Genomic DNA, 21,634 nt, shown 5'->3' on the forward strand with positions numbered 1-21,634 from the left:
GAAGTCGAAGGTCAGGGCCGGGCGATTGTGGACTACCGCGCTGGACTGTTGCTTCATTGCTCGTTGGTGGTGGCGAAGCCTCGAGGAAAGACGCTCAACCGCGAGAGCAACGATTGATAAAAACAAATATACTAAAACAGTGACAGCAAACTTTGTTACAAAACTCTACTGTCCGCTCACGGCAGTAAAAAGACGAAAAACGCGCCTCAACGCGAAGCGCCCACCGCGCACGGTCAGGCTGAAAGAAACTTCTTGTCGCTCGCGACAAAGCTACACGGACCGGCGAACCGCGGGAGATAACTTGCTCCGTGCCTGGGCTTGTCCAAACTCGACGTTTTCCCACCCGCATGGTCGAGAAAACTCCCCGCTGACACAGGGCCTATCCAATCGGGACAATTACACAATGCTATTGGCCCCGGTGCCAGCGGGTCCTCCCCCAATCACAGGGAGGCCACAAACCCTTTCTTTTCCTTTTCTAAGAAGAAAAACAATGCTAAGCCCCCTGGGGAACTCTCCCATCGGGGCGATACTTTACGGAGAAAACACCCTCACCTCGCGGCGACAGGCAAGAATGTCTCTGCAGTGACGTGACTGCTGTGCCAAACTGCGCCAAGGGGCTAACCCTGCCACATCCTGCTACATTTCGCCAAAATATGGGTTATCTGCCAAGCCTGCACCAAAGGACCAATTTTGATCGTCTTTCAAAACCGAAACTAAGTGAGATCCGTAATTGAGCATGCGTGAGCTAGGTGGCGCAAGAGGCCGCCCGACACAGAGTACCCTGCATCAATCGTCCATCCGGTCTGGCATGGTTTTTCCCGCCGTCTCGCTACGGTGCCTGGAACGCGTCTCCGACTGGTGTGTTTACCAGGTCCAGAAAGGTAGTCCCTCGATTTCCACCTGATGACGTCATAGAAGTGTCATGCTGTCGCCGGTCGCGAACCTGGCGGCGTCCCAATAGCCGCGGTGTATGTGGCAGACGCCTGTGCTGCAGCAGGTCGCTCTCCAATGCGGCAGCCGGAAGTTGGGACGCCTGGAACGTCGTGACAACAGTGATGCTCATGTTCGCCTATGGTTTTCGCCAGCATTTCTACGACCAACCGCCAGGATCGCGACAGGCAACAGCATGACACTCCGGCTTCTGTGACGTCATTTGTTGCCCTTTAGGGACCACTTTTGTTGTATGGGCGGGATAGGACGCTAAACACACCAGTCGGAGACGTGCTCCAGGTACCATAGTCTCGCTACAGAGGCTGTAGTCTCGCGTTTCGCGCCCTCGTCGTCTCAAGATTCTCGTCTCGCGCCTTTTTTTAATTTTTTCTACGATAAACGCGGCCATGTGCAGACGCTCCGACGCTAGTGTGCCGGGTGCCAGTCATGCCGTCACGCTGTGAAACGAAACCATGTTTTTGCGCGGCGAGAGTTACTTTGTGAGCTGAAGCGCTTGCGCGACAGCAGTCAGTGTGGTCGCGCGACGTCGGGTGTTGCCGTCCACACGTCACTGCAGATACGGCGCTGTCTAAATTCGTTCATCGACATTCCTTTCCTCGTTTAAATCATACTCTAGTACAAAAATCCCTCTTTAACTCAAAGAGTGCTTGTCGAAATATTGATTACCTAGGTTTCTCTCGGTGGGCTTTCTTTCGAGAGGGACCCCGGTATGTGAAAAATCTGCCCCAAAAGAAAGTTGGTGAAGAGAAGGGAGCTAAAGCAAAAAAGGCAATGTCTGCACGCTGAACCCGCACATTGCGCTTGTTTGTCTCAAGTTCTGTCATTGCACAAAGCGCCGCAAGAACCTTTTGGTCCTGGCTCGCAATGTCATGCATCGATGCACTCAGGTTCTTTTTCTCTGTATGTTTAGCTTGTACCTTGCCTGCCGGCCTGGCAAGCACACGCCGCTGAACTGTTTTTGTCGCTTGCTGGACAGTTACAATTTGCATACTATTTTGGGAACCAGTTGGCGACGGAGCGGAGTGGCATGGTCTCAGTTTCGATTGAACAGCCGTCGCCTCCGCTCGCGCGACGAAGCACGTGCCACTACAAGCCTGCTGAAGTTGCCCTCACGTGCATGTGAGCATGACTGCACGACAGAGGCACCAGCCGGGACGCTTGCAATCCATTGCTTTACGTTTGCATACTTTTGACAAAAATCTGGCACGTCGGGTACCAGTAAAATGGTGGCAAGCGTTCTTTTTCGAATTGCTTGGCAACGCCTACAACACTGTACACTTCTGGGATGTCAGCAGTAAAAACACAAACGGCGAGTTCCGTCAAAACACAGCACGAAGTGCCCTTCATTTGTCCAGCACTTAAAACAAATATTTTTATTTTTCTATCAATATCTGCTCCAAAAGCCACTTTTGCTGCTCCAAAACAGTGTTCTGGCTGCTCTGAAGGCCACTTTTGCTGCTCCAAAACACTGTATTGGCTGCTCCAAAAGGTGCTCCAAAATGGCGTAGGCCCAATCACATCACTGTCTCTGTCTCCTTCAAGGGCCAAAGATGAAAAAGGGCTCAAGCTGCTCCTCCCCTTATCCTTGGGGCGAGTCGTCGGGGTGCCCCCATCCTAACGGTTGAAGGTCAACCACCTCACTTTACAGGAAACGATCAAATCCTCAAGCGATCCTTACAGGGCGCATTTAGAATTTTGTTTTTAGAGTGCAGCTCTTAGGCGCCCATTTCCATGTTGAGCAACGTCGCCGCCGGCATCAGCGTAACCGCACGCATTGCATTATGGGACGCCTGCTAAATTTAGCGGGGAAATTTTTGCTAAATGTAGCGGGAAATTCGGCAAAACTTTTCCGATAAATGGGAGGCGAGGAGGAGGGAAGGCGGAGGAGGAGGAGAGGCATACCCTTCCCTCCATACCCTCTTCTCCTCCTCCTCAAGAGCTGTGCTCTAATTTTGCATTACACAGAACTGTAATTGTCTTTTTTTTTTTTCTCAATTTACCTTTCTTTTGTACAAATTGTTCTCTGCAGTACTTGTTCCACATTTCATAGTAATTTCCGTGACATTCAGTCACACTTTTCTCAGGGATCCCAACCCTTAAAGGGCCCATGAAACGAATCTTGGGCTAGAATAAATCAATTTATATTGGGATTTTACTAATAGCACATCGTTCAGTGGGCCAAAAGAAAAAAGGTAGAAAGTCAAAAGCCTGGCTTTCGGTACGCAAATTTGAAAACTCGGCGGACTATTTTGTACCTCCTTCCCTTCGTAAGCTCTCTGCCTTTTCACTATGATACATCCGCGGTCCCCGCAGCGCGTCACCGGGCCCAAATGAACGTCACACGGCACCGGACCTTGCTTAATCCCTTCATCCCTAAGCTGACATGGTGATGGAATCTACGCGCTTGCCGGACCAATCGACCGCCTCCCTTTCATCACCTGACCTCATTCTCTGCACGTGGCTATGCGCGAGAGAGCGTGATCGCGTGGCAAAGGTGTGGCTGGCCCAACGAGCACGTAGCTTCCATAGCACTGTCAGCTTCGGGGTGAACGGGGTGGGGAAAGCAACTTTTGTCTGAATTTTGAGCAACGGGCTAATCTTCTAGAGTTAGAATGGCTGTGCCCGGGTACACAAACGAGTCAGAGCAAGAGGGGACTCCCCCCTTTCCGTCTTTTTGAACTGTTTGGTAGAATGTGCGATTTATGAGTTGAGGAGGAAAGCTAAACAGGAAAAAGTTGGAAAAGCGTTTCATAACTCCTTTAAAGGGACACTGACACCCCCCCAAATTTTTTTTTTCCTTTTTGTCAGGCGCTTTATTATGGTGTCGGAATACTACCCAATTAATATTTTGCTACAGAGTCACGTATTTTTTTAATAAAGCCAAAAAACGCAACTGCTCGAAACCGAAACTCCCGCGTCACACGGAGAAGTGGAGAGGATAGAGTGGGGGAGTGGCGGAAGTCACGTGGCTACACCTGACCGTGCAAGGTTTTTTTGTTTTGGTTGTTTTTTTTCTCTCCGCACGTAGCAGACGAAATGCGTTCCTTCGCCGTGCGATTCCTTTGCGGTTATGTTTGTTCCGCTCGCTGTTCTGTACTTCAAGATGAGTTGTTTTGTACATTTAGGTGTTGGCAATTAGTAGTGAGTGCCCGAGTGCCATGGTGAATTCCCGTAATTGACTCCGAAAAGAATACTCCCAAGATGTTGCGTGAAAAGTTGCCTCACATGTTCTGCATCTGAAAGTGGCATTGTGCGGCAGAGTGCACAAGTTCCCGAAAGATCAGTGGGTCAGGATCAATGGCTGGCTGCAATTCCTGTAGAACAGTTACGCGAAGCTCGGAAAGCGGACGCTACCCGATTCATATGCTCCTTGCATTTTGTGGAAAGTGACTATATTGAGTTCGCAGATGTCGAAAATGGAATCCCATACCATTTAGTTCAGCGACGTATCGTCCACAACAATTATTTTTTTCTGTGATAATTGTAAAAAAATAAATGTAAACAGCACAAAATTTTTGACAAAAAAGAAACAAAAAAAGGTACACTAGGGATCGAACCCGTGCCCACTGCGTGTGAAGCGGACATCTTTCCAGTGAGCTACCGAAGGAACCCAATCATGCGTAGTAATGCAGCAGGTAGCCTGTATGTCGGAAGTTTGTTGCAGATTTCCCTTCAATTCATGCACTCCCAGCTTTAAGTCGGGCAGCACCACGCATATGCTACATTCGCACCTCGCAAAGAAGCCGTACGCGCGCATATTCCACTCGAAGTGCGCACTTCGTGCTTGACGTTTGAGCGAGCGATGTCTTCAGCCACGAGAAGAGACGACGGCTCGGCGACGTCTTCGTGCAATCGGCTTGCTGGTCGGGCGTGTCGTACGGGATGAATATCAATTCTTTTGATCGGTCCAAAATTTCTCTTTCGAAGGAAGACAGAATTCGCCGGCACCGTGAACGACAGTTCTTAAGAAGAGGTCTAATGCCCGTCGTCCACTGCCATCCGCTAGTCCCACGATACGCGAAACGACGCAGCTGCCATGTTGGAATTATGCAGTGAACGTACAGAATGCTTCCGGTTGTCTGTGATACCTTTTTTTTTCAATCAACTTGCAGCTTTTTGGAGCCACAAAAAATGGGTTTCATATTTTTTTCTATTTTTAGTATTGACTGTGTGCCTTCAATGACCCACGACTTTGATTAAATTCAATGGTTGCGTCGAAACTTTTGAAAACGGCCCATGACCACGGAAAAGAGAGTGAGCGCGACTCAAACTGGCCAGTTCTCGATCGGCGGTTTTCGGGCAGAAAGAAACCGAATTTCGAGTCGCAAGTTCTGTTCTGGGTAGTTGGGCTCTCGTATATCACGTACAACTAAAAACCTCGGCGAGCACAAATACCCTGTCAGTGTCCCTTGAAGTGCAGTGCATGCTGCATTAAAAAAAAGAAAAGCGTCTCGAAACCTCTTTATTGTCTTCTTGATGTTGACCGATTTCCATGGCCCGGGATCCTGTTTGCAGGGAGCGACGAGCTCTCGCAGAGCATGTGCAACACATTTGAGAATGCGGATGTCTCTTCCAAGCTGCAGGGAGCGCAGTGCGTGGCCATTCGTCTCAAGGCCGGCAGGTTGGTCCTCTGGTTGACAACAGCCATTACCTTGTATCCCAGTTCAAGTACAGCTTCGCATTTCAGTTGGGCTGGTTTCATCTCCACCGTCACAGGCTCTGAAAAAAGCCGTTGCATCTTGATGATGCGTAAGATCTCCCCTTGTCACTCCATACTGATCCCAAAAATAATGGGTTAAGTAGGAGTATCCCCTTCATCGTAGGAAACAGCACGACAAACAGACAAGAGCAAAAAGGAAACACACGGGATGAGCGCTGAGCGCTCGTCCCCTGTGTTTCTTCTTCGTCCTCGTCTGTTTTGTGCGCTGTTTCCTACGATGAATTCCCTCCAACTCGCCCAGCTATCCATTTTCCTATCCCCTTCTTGCATGTTGTAGGGATGCTTAATACCTGATCTCCAAAACATACATCCAGTTGTTTTAGAAACTATGCGAAACTGTGGCTCGAGGCGCATCTTTAAAAACTGCATAAAAAGGTACCTTTCATTATACTCCATGGAGTAAATGTCTTTAATGTGTCATTTACTTGGTCTTCTTGATTGCAAGGATCTTCCCAACGAGGTAGAGTAGAGGGACCTAGAAAGATTAACTGGCAGTTGAGGGGACCCCCAATTGGCCGCCGCCATGCTACACATGTTTGACCACTAGACATGTGATCTTATAGTTTTACGTCTAGATTTTAACCAAGTACTGCACACAAATAATTGCATATTTATCTTTAATAACAGCACCGACGAGATGAGTTCCGTTTCGTTTAAGTCCAAAATGTGCTTTGACGGCAAAAACTTGGGCAGGTTCGCAATGCCTTTGCTAGATGCCATCAGCCGTGGTGCTGTATTTTGGGTTTTTATCGGAGCCAGACACTGATCGCTAGGGCTAACAGTATCAGAAAAATAATTTATCGTGTTTTTTATAGCGATCGCAATACAAATTTCTGCTCAGTTTGGCGTAAAAGCCTCAGGATTTGGTACGGTCACATGTCTAGTGGTCAAAATTGTACAACATGGCGGCAGCCAAGTGGGGGTCACTTTTGCCTAGTGGACGGGATACCAGTTTATCACTTTAAGCCCCTCTGCCTCGTTGGATGTACCCCATATGCATACTTGATTTTTGGTCTAATCCCGTACAATTATTTTAAGTAGCCATTGTACATACCGTATTTTCCAGGCTATAATAGTCTGCCCCTGGTGTATAGTCCACAGACGCAAATTTGGGATTTAAAATAAAAGCTTTTGCTTAAATAGTCCGCCCGCCGGGCATAGTTGCACCTGGTGCTTAGTCGACACGAAAATCTTCTCGTGCACGGCACACTTTGGCAAATGTCTGGTTTTTTGGCTAAAGAAAGAAGCTCGTATTATACATAAATCGTCATTTACATACTCTTTCATTCGCAAAATCCGCCACGTCTTGTTATAATCAACAAACTTGAAAAACAAAATTCGTGCATAGTTTGCATGCAGAAATAGTCCGCACAGCCTAAACTTTCACATATAGCCCGGAAAATATGGTACTACGTTGTTGCTTTTTTATTATGTGTTATTATTTCACCGTGTTTTTTTGCACTTCTTATTTTTCTAATGTTTCGTCGTTTTTGCTTGCTGAGCACTGTATACGGGTAACTGAGCCCCATCAGGCAGAGCAAATCTGCCTTTCCCCTCGCTACCCGAGACGTTCTGTCTGGAAAAAAAAAAAAGCATATCTTGTGGTGCAGTGAAGCATGCGTGTCGGTGTTGACAGTAGTAGCAAATGAGCCAAGCAACGTTCTATTTGCAGCTTCAATAATGGTAGACCAATACTGTAAACTCTCACATGAGCGGATGTTGGTTTAACAAATATTTCGGAATAACAAACTTTATAAAATTCCCCGTTGCTTTTCCTATGCGTTCTATGCAAAGATGTTTCAGTTAAACGAATTTTTGAACAGCGAATATTTCAGTTCAACGAACTTGATTGGTGGACCCAGGATTATTTTTGCAATCAGTTCAACGAAGTTTGGTGCTCTGCAGCGGCGGTGTATCATCGTTGGCGTTTACAGCGCCGCTGAAGCAAAGCGGTAGACGAGGACGAACCACGTGGAGTGTGTTTTTTCTTGGTCATCGGTTCCGTTCGGGAAGCGGGTGTCTCTATTAGATAAGCTCACAATCCTTCGGTCGAGCGCAAGTGGACGTTGCGAAGGACTACGGGATTCCAACGTCGATATTGTCAACGATAGTGAAGCAAAAGTCTAAGCTCGAAGGAGAAACTGCGTTCCATCCCAACAGGAAACAACTCTGCACGGGATATTTGGAGCCAGCGGAGAATGCCGTTGCGGCAGGGCTTCCTCACAGCAACAAGCTGTGCCGGAAGAAGTTAAAAAAACGTAGAATTTCTGGACAGCTTTGTTACTTCATGCGCTTTAAGAGCGCCGATGCAATTGAAAATGACAGATTTTAGTGAAGAGCCCGAGACTGAGGTAATGACAGACGACGACAGGGAAGAGAAGGAGGACGTCTCAAACACAGCTCAGGAACACAGAAGATCAGCTCAAACACAGCTCAGGAACACAGGAGCTGTGTTTGAGACGTTCTCCTTCTCTTCCTTGTCGTCGTCTGTCATTACCTCAGTCTCGGGCTCTTCACTAAAATGTTTAATATACACCAGCTCACTTGCGCCCTTACGTTCTGAAAATTACAAATTTTTTTCTTTTTTTAAATGAGAAAGGCAGCAACGTAACTGTTATGTACTTTGTGTATATTGATGTATGTGCCTCCATATATTGCATTTCACCTTTTTGACTCGATGTATGCCGTGCCCTATGCTGTTTCATGTTCTAGCGAATCTATTCAGTGTAGTGAGCTTTCAGTTACGTGAACTATTTCCTTGGGTCCCCCGAAGTTCGCTCAAGTGAAAGTTTACCGTATTTATTCGGTGACCTCGCAGTAGTCTAGCTTTGAACTGTTTGTGCAATTAGGACGCACCCAATATACACCTCATCACCTTAAAAAAAATATAAAAGGCTGGAATATTCTCATCCGAGTGATAGGGCAAGAATGGATGCTGCAACGCATTGCACATTTGGGCATCCACTGAATTCTCGTTGGCGGCGACATCGGCACAGTCGCAGCAACGGAAGTTTGCCAAGGTATGAACGGTTCTGTACACCAACACCTGGCTCCGACGTCTCGCAGCTGCGGTGCCGCTGCGTAGTGCACACGCTGTGCCCACACGTAGTGTGGGAAAATGCAGACTCGCTTGTAACCAATGTGCTAGGTCTCGGCTTATCGTCTGCCACGAACAATAGTATTGAAGGGGTGAAAGAAATCTGGGAAACTCTCGCTGTCATCACGTGCATAATTGCAAAGCACAGAGATCAACACTTGTCACGGATGTGGTTCCTGTGCACTTGTAGTACCCGTATGTAGTGCGGACAAATACGGGCTTGTTTGTGAACAGGTCTATGTTTAGTTTCTTTTAAGTGTAAAGAACTCTCCCAGTCACTGGAACGGATAAAATGATGATTGTGGAGCTGTAAAAGCAGTCATCTTATGGCTGCATCAGATGATTGAGAGCATACGTAGGCTGCTTAGTTTTTTTCGTGCCGACGTTGTATAACCTTCGTCACTTCTTGTTTTTTCAGTGAGCCATGCCAGCAGTTTTCACAAATTTGTATCCTTTTACAACATCCCAACCTCCAGTTTCAGTCGCACCTACCACACCCCTTTTGTGATCGAAGTTCAAAGGTCTACTTTGCTGCTCTACATCTGGAAATCCAACCTTTGTGATGCACGGAAGAAGAGCAGCGAATAACGAGACAAGATGGATGCCATTTTTTAGACCACCTGAGACTGGGTGGAAGAACCACGACGACGTCTCAAACACAGCTAACCACTCTATTCAGTTCTTTCTCCTTTTATACATCCTGAACCCAAAATCGTCACCAAAAAAACACTACAAATCAAGGCACCAAGGGGACACGTCTTGACTTCGCAGCCACAATGATGTTTAAAAAAATGGTAAACTTACACCAGCTCGCCTGCGCCCTAACTGTTTTTTCAAGATGGATGCACTGTCGTTCTGAGCTTGTCAACATCACAGTGTTAGTCACTGTTTTGGATCCAAATCTTACTTGGGGCTCCTCATGCTCTGATCTTCTCTTATAAATCATTGTCATTTGCTCCTCTACCCTGCCACAGCAGAGTAGAAGAGCGTTCTACTCTGCCATTGCGGAGTAGAACGCATATGAGTAAATGTTTTTTTGGTTTTTTTTCACATTGCACCGCTTATATAATGAAGGGTCTTTGATTTTTTGTTTAAAACAGTGTCATTTTAAGCAAATCTGCAAGTACCTGCCCGTCAAGTATGTGCAGAATTGTACGGAGCGTCCAGAATGAGAGAGGGGGCTAAGTTCACTGCTGCGCTACAAGGTGATGAAAGCTGCATGCTCGTTGAATTATGGTTCTTTAACACACTCGCATTGCATTACGACACTAATTCGTTTCAGCTTAAGTTCAGATGCAATCAATGCTGCAAACGCGAGCATGTGGCCCTGAACAGCGCTTGCACTGCACGAGCGTGCGTGCTTGGCAGGGAAGACCGGAGCTCGTTCTTGTAGCTTCTGCTATGCTCACACTTAAAGTGAAACAGAGTATAGGGTTCCATGTTTTTAGAGTTTATTTTTGTGAAATTCGAAAGGTATTTATCGGAGTTTGTTTTGGTTAGATTACAAATTCTCTCAAATTCTGAGCTTAATTTTACTGCGTTCCAGCTTTTTTTTTAAATTCAGTATAAAAATGAATGTAAGGACAAAAGCGTATCCTAAATTTTAAAAAAATTGGCTGGTATCAAAATATATTTTTGCAGCTACATTTAGCATTGGCGCCCTCGCGATTGGCGGGTCTAACTGTACCACGACAAATTTTGCTAACGAGTGTTGCTTCGATAAGCGTCGGTACGTTGAAATAGTTCCTGGACATATTGGTAGGGAAGCTTAAGCGCTTCAGCTGCCCTCCTATCGAGTCTAGAGGTCTTTCCCTGTTATAAAAACACAAGCACTCCTCTCTCTAAGAAGCACGATGGCACTGCCGAAATTGGTGACCGGAGCAGTGCCTTGGTTGTCGCCCAGAAGTACATTGTACTTAGTACTTAGTTAGTTACTTAGTTACTTAGAAGTACTTAGTTGTACCGAACAAACCCTAACGAGAAAGGCACTCCCTCTTGCAAATGATCCTACATTAAAAGAGGGGAAAACAGTGATGTGGTCGCTCCTTAGGACCCCTAACCCTGCATTCTGGTGAACTTGCATCGTAAAATACCGTCTTTTTTTCTTTTAGTTTTTGTTATTGTGACCTCGAAATTTAAAGTTTTTTGGACGAGTCTGAAATGACGACAATTTTACCGGCGAGTGTTTTTCGAGGTTTCTAGGATTTATCCGAAAACATGGAATCCTAATTATGACCAAATGCCTTAGAACTTCTTGGGATCTCTTGGGACGAGGGAACACTCTCGTGCTGTCTCTTGAGCGGCCGGGGAATGCTTCACATTTTCATATATTTGCTTTTTTTTTTGCGCATCACTCTTTGTTTTGTGGCTCGAAAAACTTGTTTAGACAACCATTTTTTCATAGATAGAATGTACATTTGATCTCGCAAATACTGCAAAACCTTCGCACTTGTGAAATGCAGTTCCAAGGCCACTTCATGGATGGCGCCAGTCTGCCGGTGTGTTCTCTCGTCGTTAGAGATCGCAAGGACTCTGTTGTAAGCAGGGTCGTAAGTGTGTGAACACATATTTAGGCAACTCAGTCATGCACCACATGATCATGCTCTCTGCGCACACTCGAGCGCAGGCAGCGGAGCTCTGGTCAGGCGCGTGAAATTCAGGATGATTGGTTGAGCCCTGCACGGATAACAGTTTGATCATCCGATCCCCATCCGCAGACCTTGTAATCCGTACCTGAACCGCATCCACAACATTCTTCAATTATTGTATCCGCGTTTGCATACTTTGTACCTCAACCGCATCCGCAAAATTCGAAACTGCATTCGACCCACAATCGCGCATTCATTTTACATCAAAAATCGAGTGTGAAAGAAGAAAAGAAAAATTGTCTGGATGGTACCTTATGAGTAGGGTTCGGAGTTTCCGGTTTAAACCGATAAAAGTACGCCGAATCCATTTTCGGAAATTCGGTTTTAACCGAAAAAGGTCAGTTTGTAGGTTCAGCGTTTTTGGTTTAAATCGATAAAAACCGATAACAGTACGTCTAATTCGTTTTCTAAAATTCGGTTTTAACCGAAAAAGGTCAGTTTTTACGGCCGCGTCGAGGTGGGTGGGGGAGAGGTATAGAGACGGGGCTCGACACTGTGTGAGGTTCGACACTGTGTGACGTCTTCGCGATTGCACTCTTCCAAGGTTCAACATGCAACAAAAGAGGTCTTGAATCGGCCTTCGCGGGACATCTGTGTCCTTTCTGTGGTCGGGCTTTGTGTGTCAAGTTCGTCCTAAAAAAAGTTTGGATGTGGGCTATTGTAAGGTTTTTAGCTTCATGCACTTCAGAGGACATCAAGGAAAGCCTTTGAAGCCTTTCTTAACACCCTCTCTCAAAGTTCCCTGTAATTAAATACATAAATACAATAATTTTTTTTTTTTGCCATTCCGTTCGTTTTTGTACGGTCATCACCTCAGACGGTCATGTCGTCAGAATGGGAAGGAAAAGAAGCGCGCTGAAGATTACGTCCGCGAATTCTACGATTCTGAGGTATGTCCTGATGGAAGTTGTAGCGAAGACCACGTATGTATATGTGCCGTTATTTTTTGAGTGATCACAAATATCACGGCTACAAGGATCATCTGATTCGGTGTCCGATGGTGTTCCTTTCATTTCTCCCAAAAAGACTGGTAAACTTTTTGAGAAATAAGTATACACCGAAAAAAACCGAAAATTAAATTTTAAAATAAACACCGAAAAAAGTACGCCGAATTTTGAAAAAATAAAAACCGAAAACGCAGAACCCTACTTATGAGCCATTTGCTTATTTTCGAATGAAGAACTCTTCGAGTCGGAGCACGGTGAAAGTAATTTTATCATATTCTGTTTTATCATATTTATATTATAAGCGACCATTCTTCCAGAGACACTTTTGCATCGCTGGAGAATGATTGCAGTCACGAGATTGTCCTGGTACTCTGCAAAACTGCCCAGAATATGTGCTAAAAAAAAAAGGAAAAAAATTTTTTTTTTATTTTGCTTATAACACTTATTTTAATTGCAGACACATACTTCGAACCATCCTGGACAGACTAATAGTATTGTTATTTTATTTAGGTCGAACAATAAAAAAGCGGGAGAGGAAAAGGGGTCATACGCTGAAGCTGAATTCTCGTGTACATTTTCCAAGATAGGAGTACACCACTGAACAGATATTGCAATATTCCATCGTGGCAACACCGCCTATTGGTTTCTGTTTTCAACACAAACCCACAACTGCATGCTCCCAACCAAATACTTAGCAGCAACTTGCCAATGGTTGAGAAGAAAAAACACGCACACCACATTTCACTTGTCGAGGAGGCTTCTTTTACTTTCTTGTGGCTTGTACGATTTTGGTTGTCTTTGCCCGAAGATTGTTTTGCACTCTTTCACTGCCAAACAATAACACGTTTTCCCAGCACATTGGATCACCCTGCATCTAATTCTTTCTATGGATAGCACCTTTGGCAAGATAGAACACCCTAAAGCAATCTTAGGTGAGAATCGAGTCATTCTTGGCACAAAAAATAATTTTCTCTCCTATTGGTACTTTGTTTCACAGTTATTTGCTCCTGCAAAACATCTGATAATGCTCTTCATAATATCACTCACTTATTGACTCTACCCTCTCTAGTGGCACACGTTTGTGGGCTGCCAAAGCAAAAATCTAGATGTGCACCTGCGGATATCTGCAGCCCCTGGCATCCGCATCCAATCCATGGACTGCAGATATCCGCGGGTAATCTGCAAATATGCAGGGCTCTAACAATCGGTCTGGCAAGCGTGTAGCAGCACTGCCGTCTCAGCTGAGTGGCAAACGAAGCATCCGCGTGCAAAGATTTCTCCTGAGCCAGGCTCCAGACCCCGTGGTGGTGGTGCCTTCGAGCTTCTTCATTGGCTGCAACGGGATTCCCCTGGAGGTGATAGCAGGCAGCGTGGGCCCCCAGGAGCTGCTGGAGCGCATTGAAAATGTCGTCCAGGTAAGAATGACGGCGGCGCTATTCAGTAAGGACCTTCTACATTAACGAGAGGTTTGTCTCACTATTTGTGCCTACTCATTTCATGATCCCCTCTTTATCTGCAATACCACACGAGGGCACATGCTGTTGTGTCAAGTGACTAGAGAAAGAGGACAGTAAACCTGGAATTTATATCGGCCTAATTACGAGCAGAGAAGCTACAAGAACTGGCACCACGCTTTGAACAGTTTTTGTCTATCGTGCGGTCATTCGGGGCAGCAGGCTTGTTCTTACAGCTCTAGCTCTGTTTGCACTGACGATGCTATCCAGTATGGTTGCGAACATACGAGCTTTGGTGGGAAACTCCACGATAAAAGGATGAATCCCATCGGTTTAAAGGCAAGTAGTCGCATGCATCTCGGCACTGAGATGATGCAAAGTCGGCGGTTAATGCTTTCCGTCAGTGGTGACTCAACAAACGCCAAGCTAGTGTAGGAATTCGCGTACCGCCACCGATTCGCCATTTCCCACGTGGTCCGTCAACAACCCGAGTCCAGCCTGGTTCTTTCACGGGAGCGGGATTCCACTCCCCGTTTATTGCTACAAAAACACAACGCTACAAAACACTCAATCTAAACTAGAAATATGCGCGACATTACACAAATATTTACAAACGCACGTTAAGCCCAAAGCTAAACACAAAGAAGGCCCCCAAGCCTCTTGGGGGCCTTCTTGGGACCCTAGATCCGGTTGCCACCCACTTGCCTGCGTCTCGGTCTCGTCCGGAGTTCTAATTTCTAAGAGGCCTTTCGCCCCCTGGCCCACCAAGTATATCTCGATCAATGGGCGAGGAGGTTTCTCCTTGCCCGCCATGGGGCGCCTGCAGCGCCATCCAGTGGCTAGGAGAGAAAGCGGCACGTCGGGAGCCGAATTCGAGATCCCGATCGACCCTGCAGCGACACGACCATGTGATCGTGTCTGAGGCGAGCCTCGCGGCCAAGATGGCAGAGTGGTTTGATGGGCGCCCTCGTGAATGCACGGTGTGCCATACTAGGCAGCAGAGCTCTGACACGGTGCTAACATGGCGCAAAGTCAACGATGTGTCTATAGCACCGAGATAACGCTGCGACGTATTTGTGAACGGGCCTTCGAGGGACTATAAAATGATTTTTTTTGCTTCTACTAACTAGTACTCTGAAAAAATCCTCCACATTCCTCGAGCATGGAACTGGGGGAATAAAACTTTGTTTACAGGTGCCTCTCTTTTTTTTTTTGCTTTATGCAAAAAGTGCATTTATGAAGCTCGCATCCCTTTTCCTTCTTAACTTCCCATGTTCCCCCGACCTGTCGACCCGCCTCTTAATGGAAGCGACAAGGAAAGGGTAGTCTCTCGGTGGGCGATGATCCATTTCGTCGGGCTTGCCCGAGGTTGATGCGGAAGTTTTGTTAATTTCAGAAGCGGCAAAACAAGAAAAAGGCTGCTACAGCCAGCCCCCACTTCGAAGCGTGACAAGATAATCTGGTTCCCTGCTGCCATTTTTCGTTTCTTGGATGGCTTAAACTACACCATTCTTTTTCTTTTTTTTTTTTTTTTGAGGGGGCTAGGAACATTGTGGAAGTTGTTGAGCGACAAACATGGTTAGCAAGCGAGTTGTCTCTGGCAACGATGCAGGCCAAGCCAAGCGGGAGCGACGACAACGGCAACATTGCCAGCGAACCTCAACTGGGTGTGGATGCTGTGCCAGCGTCTGCTCCGGCTGACAAGGTGGAGAGGTGAGAACCCGGCCGTCGGGAAGCGGTCGTTGCGTGTGGTTGAACCCTCGACTGCTCTAACAAGACTCCGTACCACTCTATACTCATACTTGGGTAGTAATTCAATTACAGTAGTTGAATTACTTTTCTTGGTAATTTGTAATTGTAATTAATTACTTTCGGCCAAAAGGAATGTTAATTTAATTAGTTTGTAGCGTCAGTAATTGCAAAATTTCAGGCACAATTACAATTACTTTTTCAAAACTTTGTGGCGCCGACAGACAATCTCTGAAAGCCTCAGCGCTCGCACACGTGGCCTAGCTATCGGTGAAACACTCGCACAAAGACACGCACTCATACACATGCACACCATAAATAGCGTTGCATTGTTTTGTTTTGTTGCTTACACTGCTGGCTGAGAAACAATCCTCTTTGGAGCCTACCTCAACGGCACCGTATTGCACCGTCTGCTTGCGAGCAAACAACATAACGTAAACATGGCAAAATATTGAGAAAAAAAAAATTGAGCTTCGACTGTGAGTTGAGCTAAAAAATATTATCTCTAAAGTTTTTTGTTTTTTTTCAGCTTGACATTATTTTTTTTCAGTACTGTCATATAACTGTATCTTTGTATTTATTATTTTTAAGTTTATTTCCTGCTGGTTTTACTTCATATATTTTTTGCATAAGCATTTTGGAGACTGAACTCACCCCAGCGAATATTGTTACCAATGATTCAGGAGCCCCGATTCGGTGCTTATATATTACTGAGCCATTATAACTTCAACTCAATGTAAATCATTTACAATATTGTGATGTTTGCATGTGAATTCGGTCATATTAGCGCGTGTGGATTTTAGATTTTATATTAACACGAGTAAAATATTCATCATTTGATTTCCTGGGCTAACAAAACTCTGTCAACCCAATTTTTTCCTTAGCATTCGGGCATCTTCCAGCGTATGAACTAATTTATTATAATTTATAAAAAATATAAGAATGTAGTACTTCATTGCCTTAGACTCTACAGTTCCATCATGAATTTAACAAAATTCATAGGAGGAGAGTACAATATGTGGCATTTATGCAGCGATGCTTAAGCCTCCTCAAACATTGGGGGCAAGGAATTAACAAATACGTTGCATTCTATACAACTCGATTAAAGTTATATGGCCCAAGTCGGGTCGCTCTCGAATATAAGTAACTTTAAAGTAATTGCATTACTTTTGAAAGTAATTGGTAATTGTAAATTCCGTAAAATACCGAGGAAGCGCCCATACCCGTACAAGCGCCCACTATTAACATTTTTGAAATTCGAAAATCTGGGCAAGTACACATCAAGCGCCCTAATAAGCGCCCATAGTTGGCTTTACGCTTATTTGGATAAAATGGGGGTTGGCGTTTCTTCAGTATTTTACGGTAATTAGTTTCACGTAGTAGTAATTGCAATTGTAGTTAAACTACTTTTGAAGCAAAGTAATTGTAATTGTAATTAAATTACATTTTGGAAGTAATTTACCCATGTATGAATTTTTATACTGTATTTGCTCCTGTAATAGATGCACTATTTACGAACAAATCCCGGGAGTCAGCTTTCCCACAGAGCACGAGGATAGCCAATCATCGAGATTGGCAGAAACATGTGGGCAATTTATGTGACAAAGATAATGTCTTTGCTCGAAAATGCTACATCTGCACAAACTGCATTTTCCGGAGAATCGTGCTCTCGACTTTGTGAATCTCTACTTTTTCTGTGCGGAATGCTACGATTGGCTGCGTGCATCTTCTGCAGAAAAGTAGATGCTAAAGCTTTGTTCGCGTGTAGCACGTCTATTACTCGCTGAAAAAAAGTAGTCTGCTTCATCTTGTGATGTACCGGAGCGAATGCCACCGGAGCCAATCCACGGCTCTGAGTGTGCCAGGGGACCTTCTGATTGGGCGAAGCAACACGCGGAATGGGAAGTCGCGGCAGTCGTGGAGCGTCGGATTGGCCATCACGGCTCGTAGCGTCCGTTGCGGTAAATCCTAGGGCGAAACTGAGCATGAAGTGGACCGTGGTGGTTGAGAGCAAAAGCAGCGTGGTGGTCGAGCCAAATCGGAGCCGAGAGGGTGCTACGCTGTTCTGATGACGATGTTCCTCGTTTTGTGTGTGTGGGAGTATATAGTCACAATACTTGGAGTGTCAAATAGTGACGTTTGCCTCGTCATTGCAGCAGTGATTGTCACGCCTGATGTACGTACCCACAATTTATTTTTTCCTGCTTTTGCCTATCTTGCTCGGACCCATGCGGTCCGCGGTATGTGATAAATAAATATAGTAAATAAATGCGAAGTCGGAAAAGACATTCGCTCGCAGCTCCGGATTGGTTGAGATGGCTCGTGGCACCTGCTGCACTTGGGGTTAGAGTGGAAGGGAGCGTGGTATTGTCCGCACATCTTGGCAGTGGCATGACTCGAAGAGTGAGCAGATAGCTGGAAGTTGCTCCATGTGTGTGCTTGGGAAGGCGGAGGACACTAACAGCTTGTTTCACTGTGACTCTCACTTGGGAGTTGTGCTCTGGCGAAAAGAAAAGAAATTAATAAAAAGAAAATACAGTATTAGATCAAATCAAATTTTATTTCCAAAAATGGTTCAGACAGAAAAACAAAACAAAGAAAAACTACCAATTGGTAATTGGCAATGCACCAACGTAGCAATGCACCAACTAGCCCAGCTTTCTATTCTGTCGGTAATTAAAGTCGGGGGCCCTTGGAAAAGCAACGTGGCAGTCAGTCATGGGCACGTTCCGAGTAAAAAGTAACAGTGTTACAGTTACCTAGGGGGAAAAAAGCAACTCTGTTACAGTTACCGGTTTCAAAGAGTAACGTGTTACTGTTACAGTTACTGCAAAAACTAATGCCGTTACTTTCTCGTTACAGCACAAAAACAAAAGTGGACACAAGAAATCACTAACTAAAACAATATTATTTTATTTGTTACACTATAGTGAGGAGAAAGGAAAACTGAGAAATTAGAAAATTTTAAACGGAAGGGTGTTTCTTTTTTTGTGTCATTCGCCGTTTCAGCATTTTGATGTGCATAATTTATTTGCAATAATTGTTATAAGTTATAATCAACTGCCTTTCAAAATTGTGATCGGCCCGATTGTCAGTGAACGTTTTCATTTATTTTTCACTCTGAAACGAATGAGGACACAGATGGTCGCATAATTACCTTATGGAATATATACTCGGAAGCAGGTCTAAACATAGCAGGTCAAACAGCTTCGCAAGAATATAGGGGGAAAGGAGACAAAGTTAGGCCTTCTGGTGCTTCACGAGTGTGCGATGACCACTGCGGCATCTGTGTCCGAAATGTTAACTATGGAAGACGCACGAAAAATAGCTAATTCTCTCACTTATGACTCGTGTTTTTCCTGAAATCGCTTCAGCTGGAGCACTGCATAGGTTCCACAACAAACTGTTCCTCCATTGGGGTGTTTCTTGAGGTTATCAACGAAAAAGGCAATAACACTTGAACCTGCCTTCTTGGCTGTATTTCATAATTTGCTCAATCTTACTCCAGGGAAAGGGTTTCGTACCTTGGCGTTCTAAAACCTACCCGTGTCCAGTGTTTTTCAATATGTGTTGTCACGTGACATGACCCGCCGGAGTAACTCGGATCCATTTTGGGTAAGATTTGGAACACAGCCCCCGTTTACTCGAGCAGCTCCGAAGAGAATGAATAAGTTAAACAAGTGCCAACTTTCTGCACAATATGGGGACGGCTTCCTTGAAAACTAATAGGGAAGAGGAAACGGCGAGCGGCTAAGTGCACAAACAACAGCACGGACAGACATACGGTAGAGAGGAAGGAAGAGGGGGGGAGGGGGGTGCAGTCATATCCCAGACGGAATACTCGGAGACATGTCGCATGACCACCAACACCTGCAGATGGTCCCCACCAGAGAAGAGTGAGCCAAGGTCGGTGAAACAGACAGATTCCTTTGCGCCCCTACCTCCGCGAGCACCGGCTTCCTTTATCTCCCGGTTTCGTGCTGACTCGTCTGTCGTCCATTCTCTGTCGTGGGCTAAACCAGGCAATTTTTTGTTGGTTTAATGCAGGGCCACGCTTTTGTTTTTGTTGTACTGAGAAAAATATTTTAAGATGACGACTTCACCATGTCCGCGGCAGCGGGGTCCAATTTATTTAGTAACAAAAGTAACTGTAACGGCCTAAACAGTTAGAGTTGCCTACTAAAAAAAGTAACAGTGTTACAGTTACAAGTTACCAGTATTAAAGAGTAGCGCGTTACAGTTAAAAATTACCGAAAAAAGTGACTAGTTACTGGTAACACATTACTAGTCACTAGCTACTGCCCAAGACTGGTGGCAGTTTAGCAGATATTTTTGAATATGTATTTAATAATAAAAAATAAAGTCTCATTTCAAAATCTTTAGGAGATGGTTACGTGTGAAACTGTATGGATAAAATGGTAATTTAAATGTACCAAAAACAATAAATGCGTTTGTGGAGAAACTAATCGTCCGGTTTTCGTCATCTATGTTATTTTCCTCAAACACCGGAATAAATGGGTACAGGAAAAAGTTGGGCAGACATGCAAATCAAAATGAAGAATGTAATTCACCAAAACCCAGTTTAAGTGAAGTATGTGTTCATTTGTTCCTATTTACAGAAAATAATATTTCCACTCACATATCTTTTTAGAAACAAAGGTGGTAGGGAGTTTTAGTAGATCGCTCCAACACCTCCGATACCCTCATCAATACGATGTATGGGCTAGGGCATTGGCGGAATGTAGGATATAGTTACCGGAGGTATCGAAACAATCTACTGCAGCTCTCTAATGTAGGACACTGATAAACTCCTCAAGCAACAGGCGAGCTGAGGATGGATGACACAGTGATTGTACTGACTGGTTCGGGAAAAAAGACAGCATATGTGATAGTTTTTGTATTCAGTCCCAGTCTGCGCCAAAGGAAATGAGTAAATTTGGGTGAAAAGAGCATAGTAGCATATTCCTAGCTGTGCTGGCTTCTATTCCTTGCACAGCCTAGTTTCAAAGCTGGTAGCATAGCCAAAATATGCATTTTCCAACACTGTTTGTGGGAGCTTTAGTTTTGAAATGTGAAAATAGCCTTTTTCTGGGAAAGAAGTAGCACTGAGGTGGCTCTTGTTTCAGGGCCAAGAGGTTGCTGGAGGAGAGGAGGCTGCAGAAGCTCAAGGAGGAGGAGGAGGTAATCTCTTTGCTCAGCTCTGTAGAAGGCCTCAAGGCCTTCGTTACTGCATGCAAGGATACGAGAAAACATGTCTTAACGACAACAGAGCTTTACTGTGGGGAGGGGGGATTTCAAGAGCCTTGTTGAAATCCCCCCGCCATCATTGCACGATCTGACGTGAAAACTCTGTAGAGCGTTGATGAAAATATTTGGGGGTCATCTTAAAGAAACACTCGTTTATAGAACATTGGTTTTGAGAAAACGAAAATGGCAAGGTGTTCCATGCAAGTCCCTGCAGGCAGGCGACCTCGTGGCAGGTAGGTCTAACTAGTCCGGAAATTTCTCCACTTGGACCCCGGAGCAGGGAGGCCCCCACGGTGAGGTAGGAGTGCCTCTTTCGAACGAGTAAAAGCGCCGGGGGGGGGGGGGGGCAAGGTTGCAGCAACTCCACCGAGCTGTGGTGTCGGAGAGAAACAACCTGATGTGACACAGGCTGGAAGTGTTGCAGGTCCACTTGGGTGGTGGCAGTGTAGCAGAGGTGGGATGCAGAGTGAAAGGGCAGCCTTTAACGGAGCGGTCCCTTCCCAGGCGACCAAGCGGAGCGAGCTGGAGCGCCGTCGGGTGGCTCGGGAGCTGCAGCTGGCCCGCCAGGCAAAGGAGGACGGGGAGCGACGGGAGTGGGCCCAGAAGCGGGCCCGGGAGAAAGAGGAGGAGCGTCGCCATCGGGAGGCCATCCAGGCGCAGATCGCGCAGGACAGGTGAGCACTGATGGGGAAACAGGCGCTTGGACCACGGGCTCGACGGGGCTCTGCTCGGAGCCTCGGAGGAATTCTTCCGAGACGGTTGGCCGTCCTTCTGGGTTCCTTTGCTCGCTCGTCCGTTTCTGTAGAATTGGGAGATTCTTC

The 21,634-nt window shown here is 45.7% G+C and overlaps 1 protein-coding gene across 1 annotated transcript in view; it reads left to right on the forward strand.

The window, feature by feature from the left end:
* LOC8036712 (UBX domain-containing protein 4) overlaps positions 1-21,634 on the forward strand; it is a 34,754-nt gene that overhangs the window by 1,665 nt on the left and 11,455 nt on the right. Inside the window, exons 2-7 of the mRNA XM_029992225.4 lie at positions 5,467-5,572; positions 9,187-9,215; positions 13,660-13,778; positions 15,430-15,530; positions 20,693-20,747; positions 21,318-21,487. Coding sequence (XP_029848085.3) covers positions 5,467-5,572; positions 9,187-9,215; positions 13,660-13,778; positions 15,430-15,530; positions 20,693-20,747; positions 21,318-21,487 — 580 coding nt within the window. The remainder of the gene's footprint in view (positions 1-5,466; positions 5,573-9,186; positions 9,216-13,659; positions 13,779-15,429; positions 15,531-20,692; positions 20,748-21,317; positions 21,488-21,634) is intronic.

The sequence above is a fragment of the Ixodes scapularis genome, unplaced genomic scaffold (assembly GCF_016920785.2).
Source record: "Ixodes scapularis isolate PalLabHiFi unplaced genomic scaffold, ASM1692078v2 PGA_scaffold0__279_contigs__length_252992795, whole genome shotgun sequence".
Lineage (NCBI taxonomy): Eukaryota > Metazoa > Arthropoda > Arachnida > Ixodida > Ixodidae > Ixodes > Ixodes scapularis.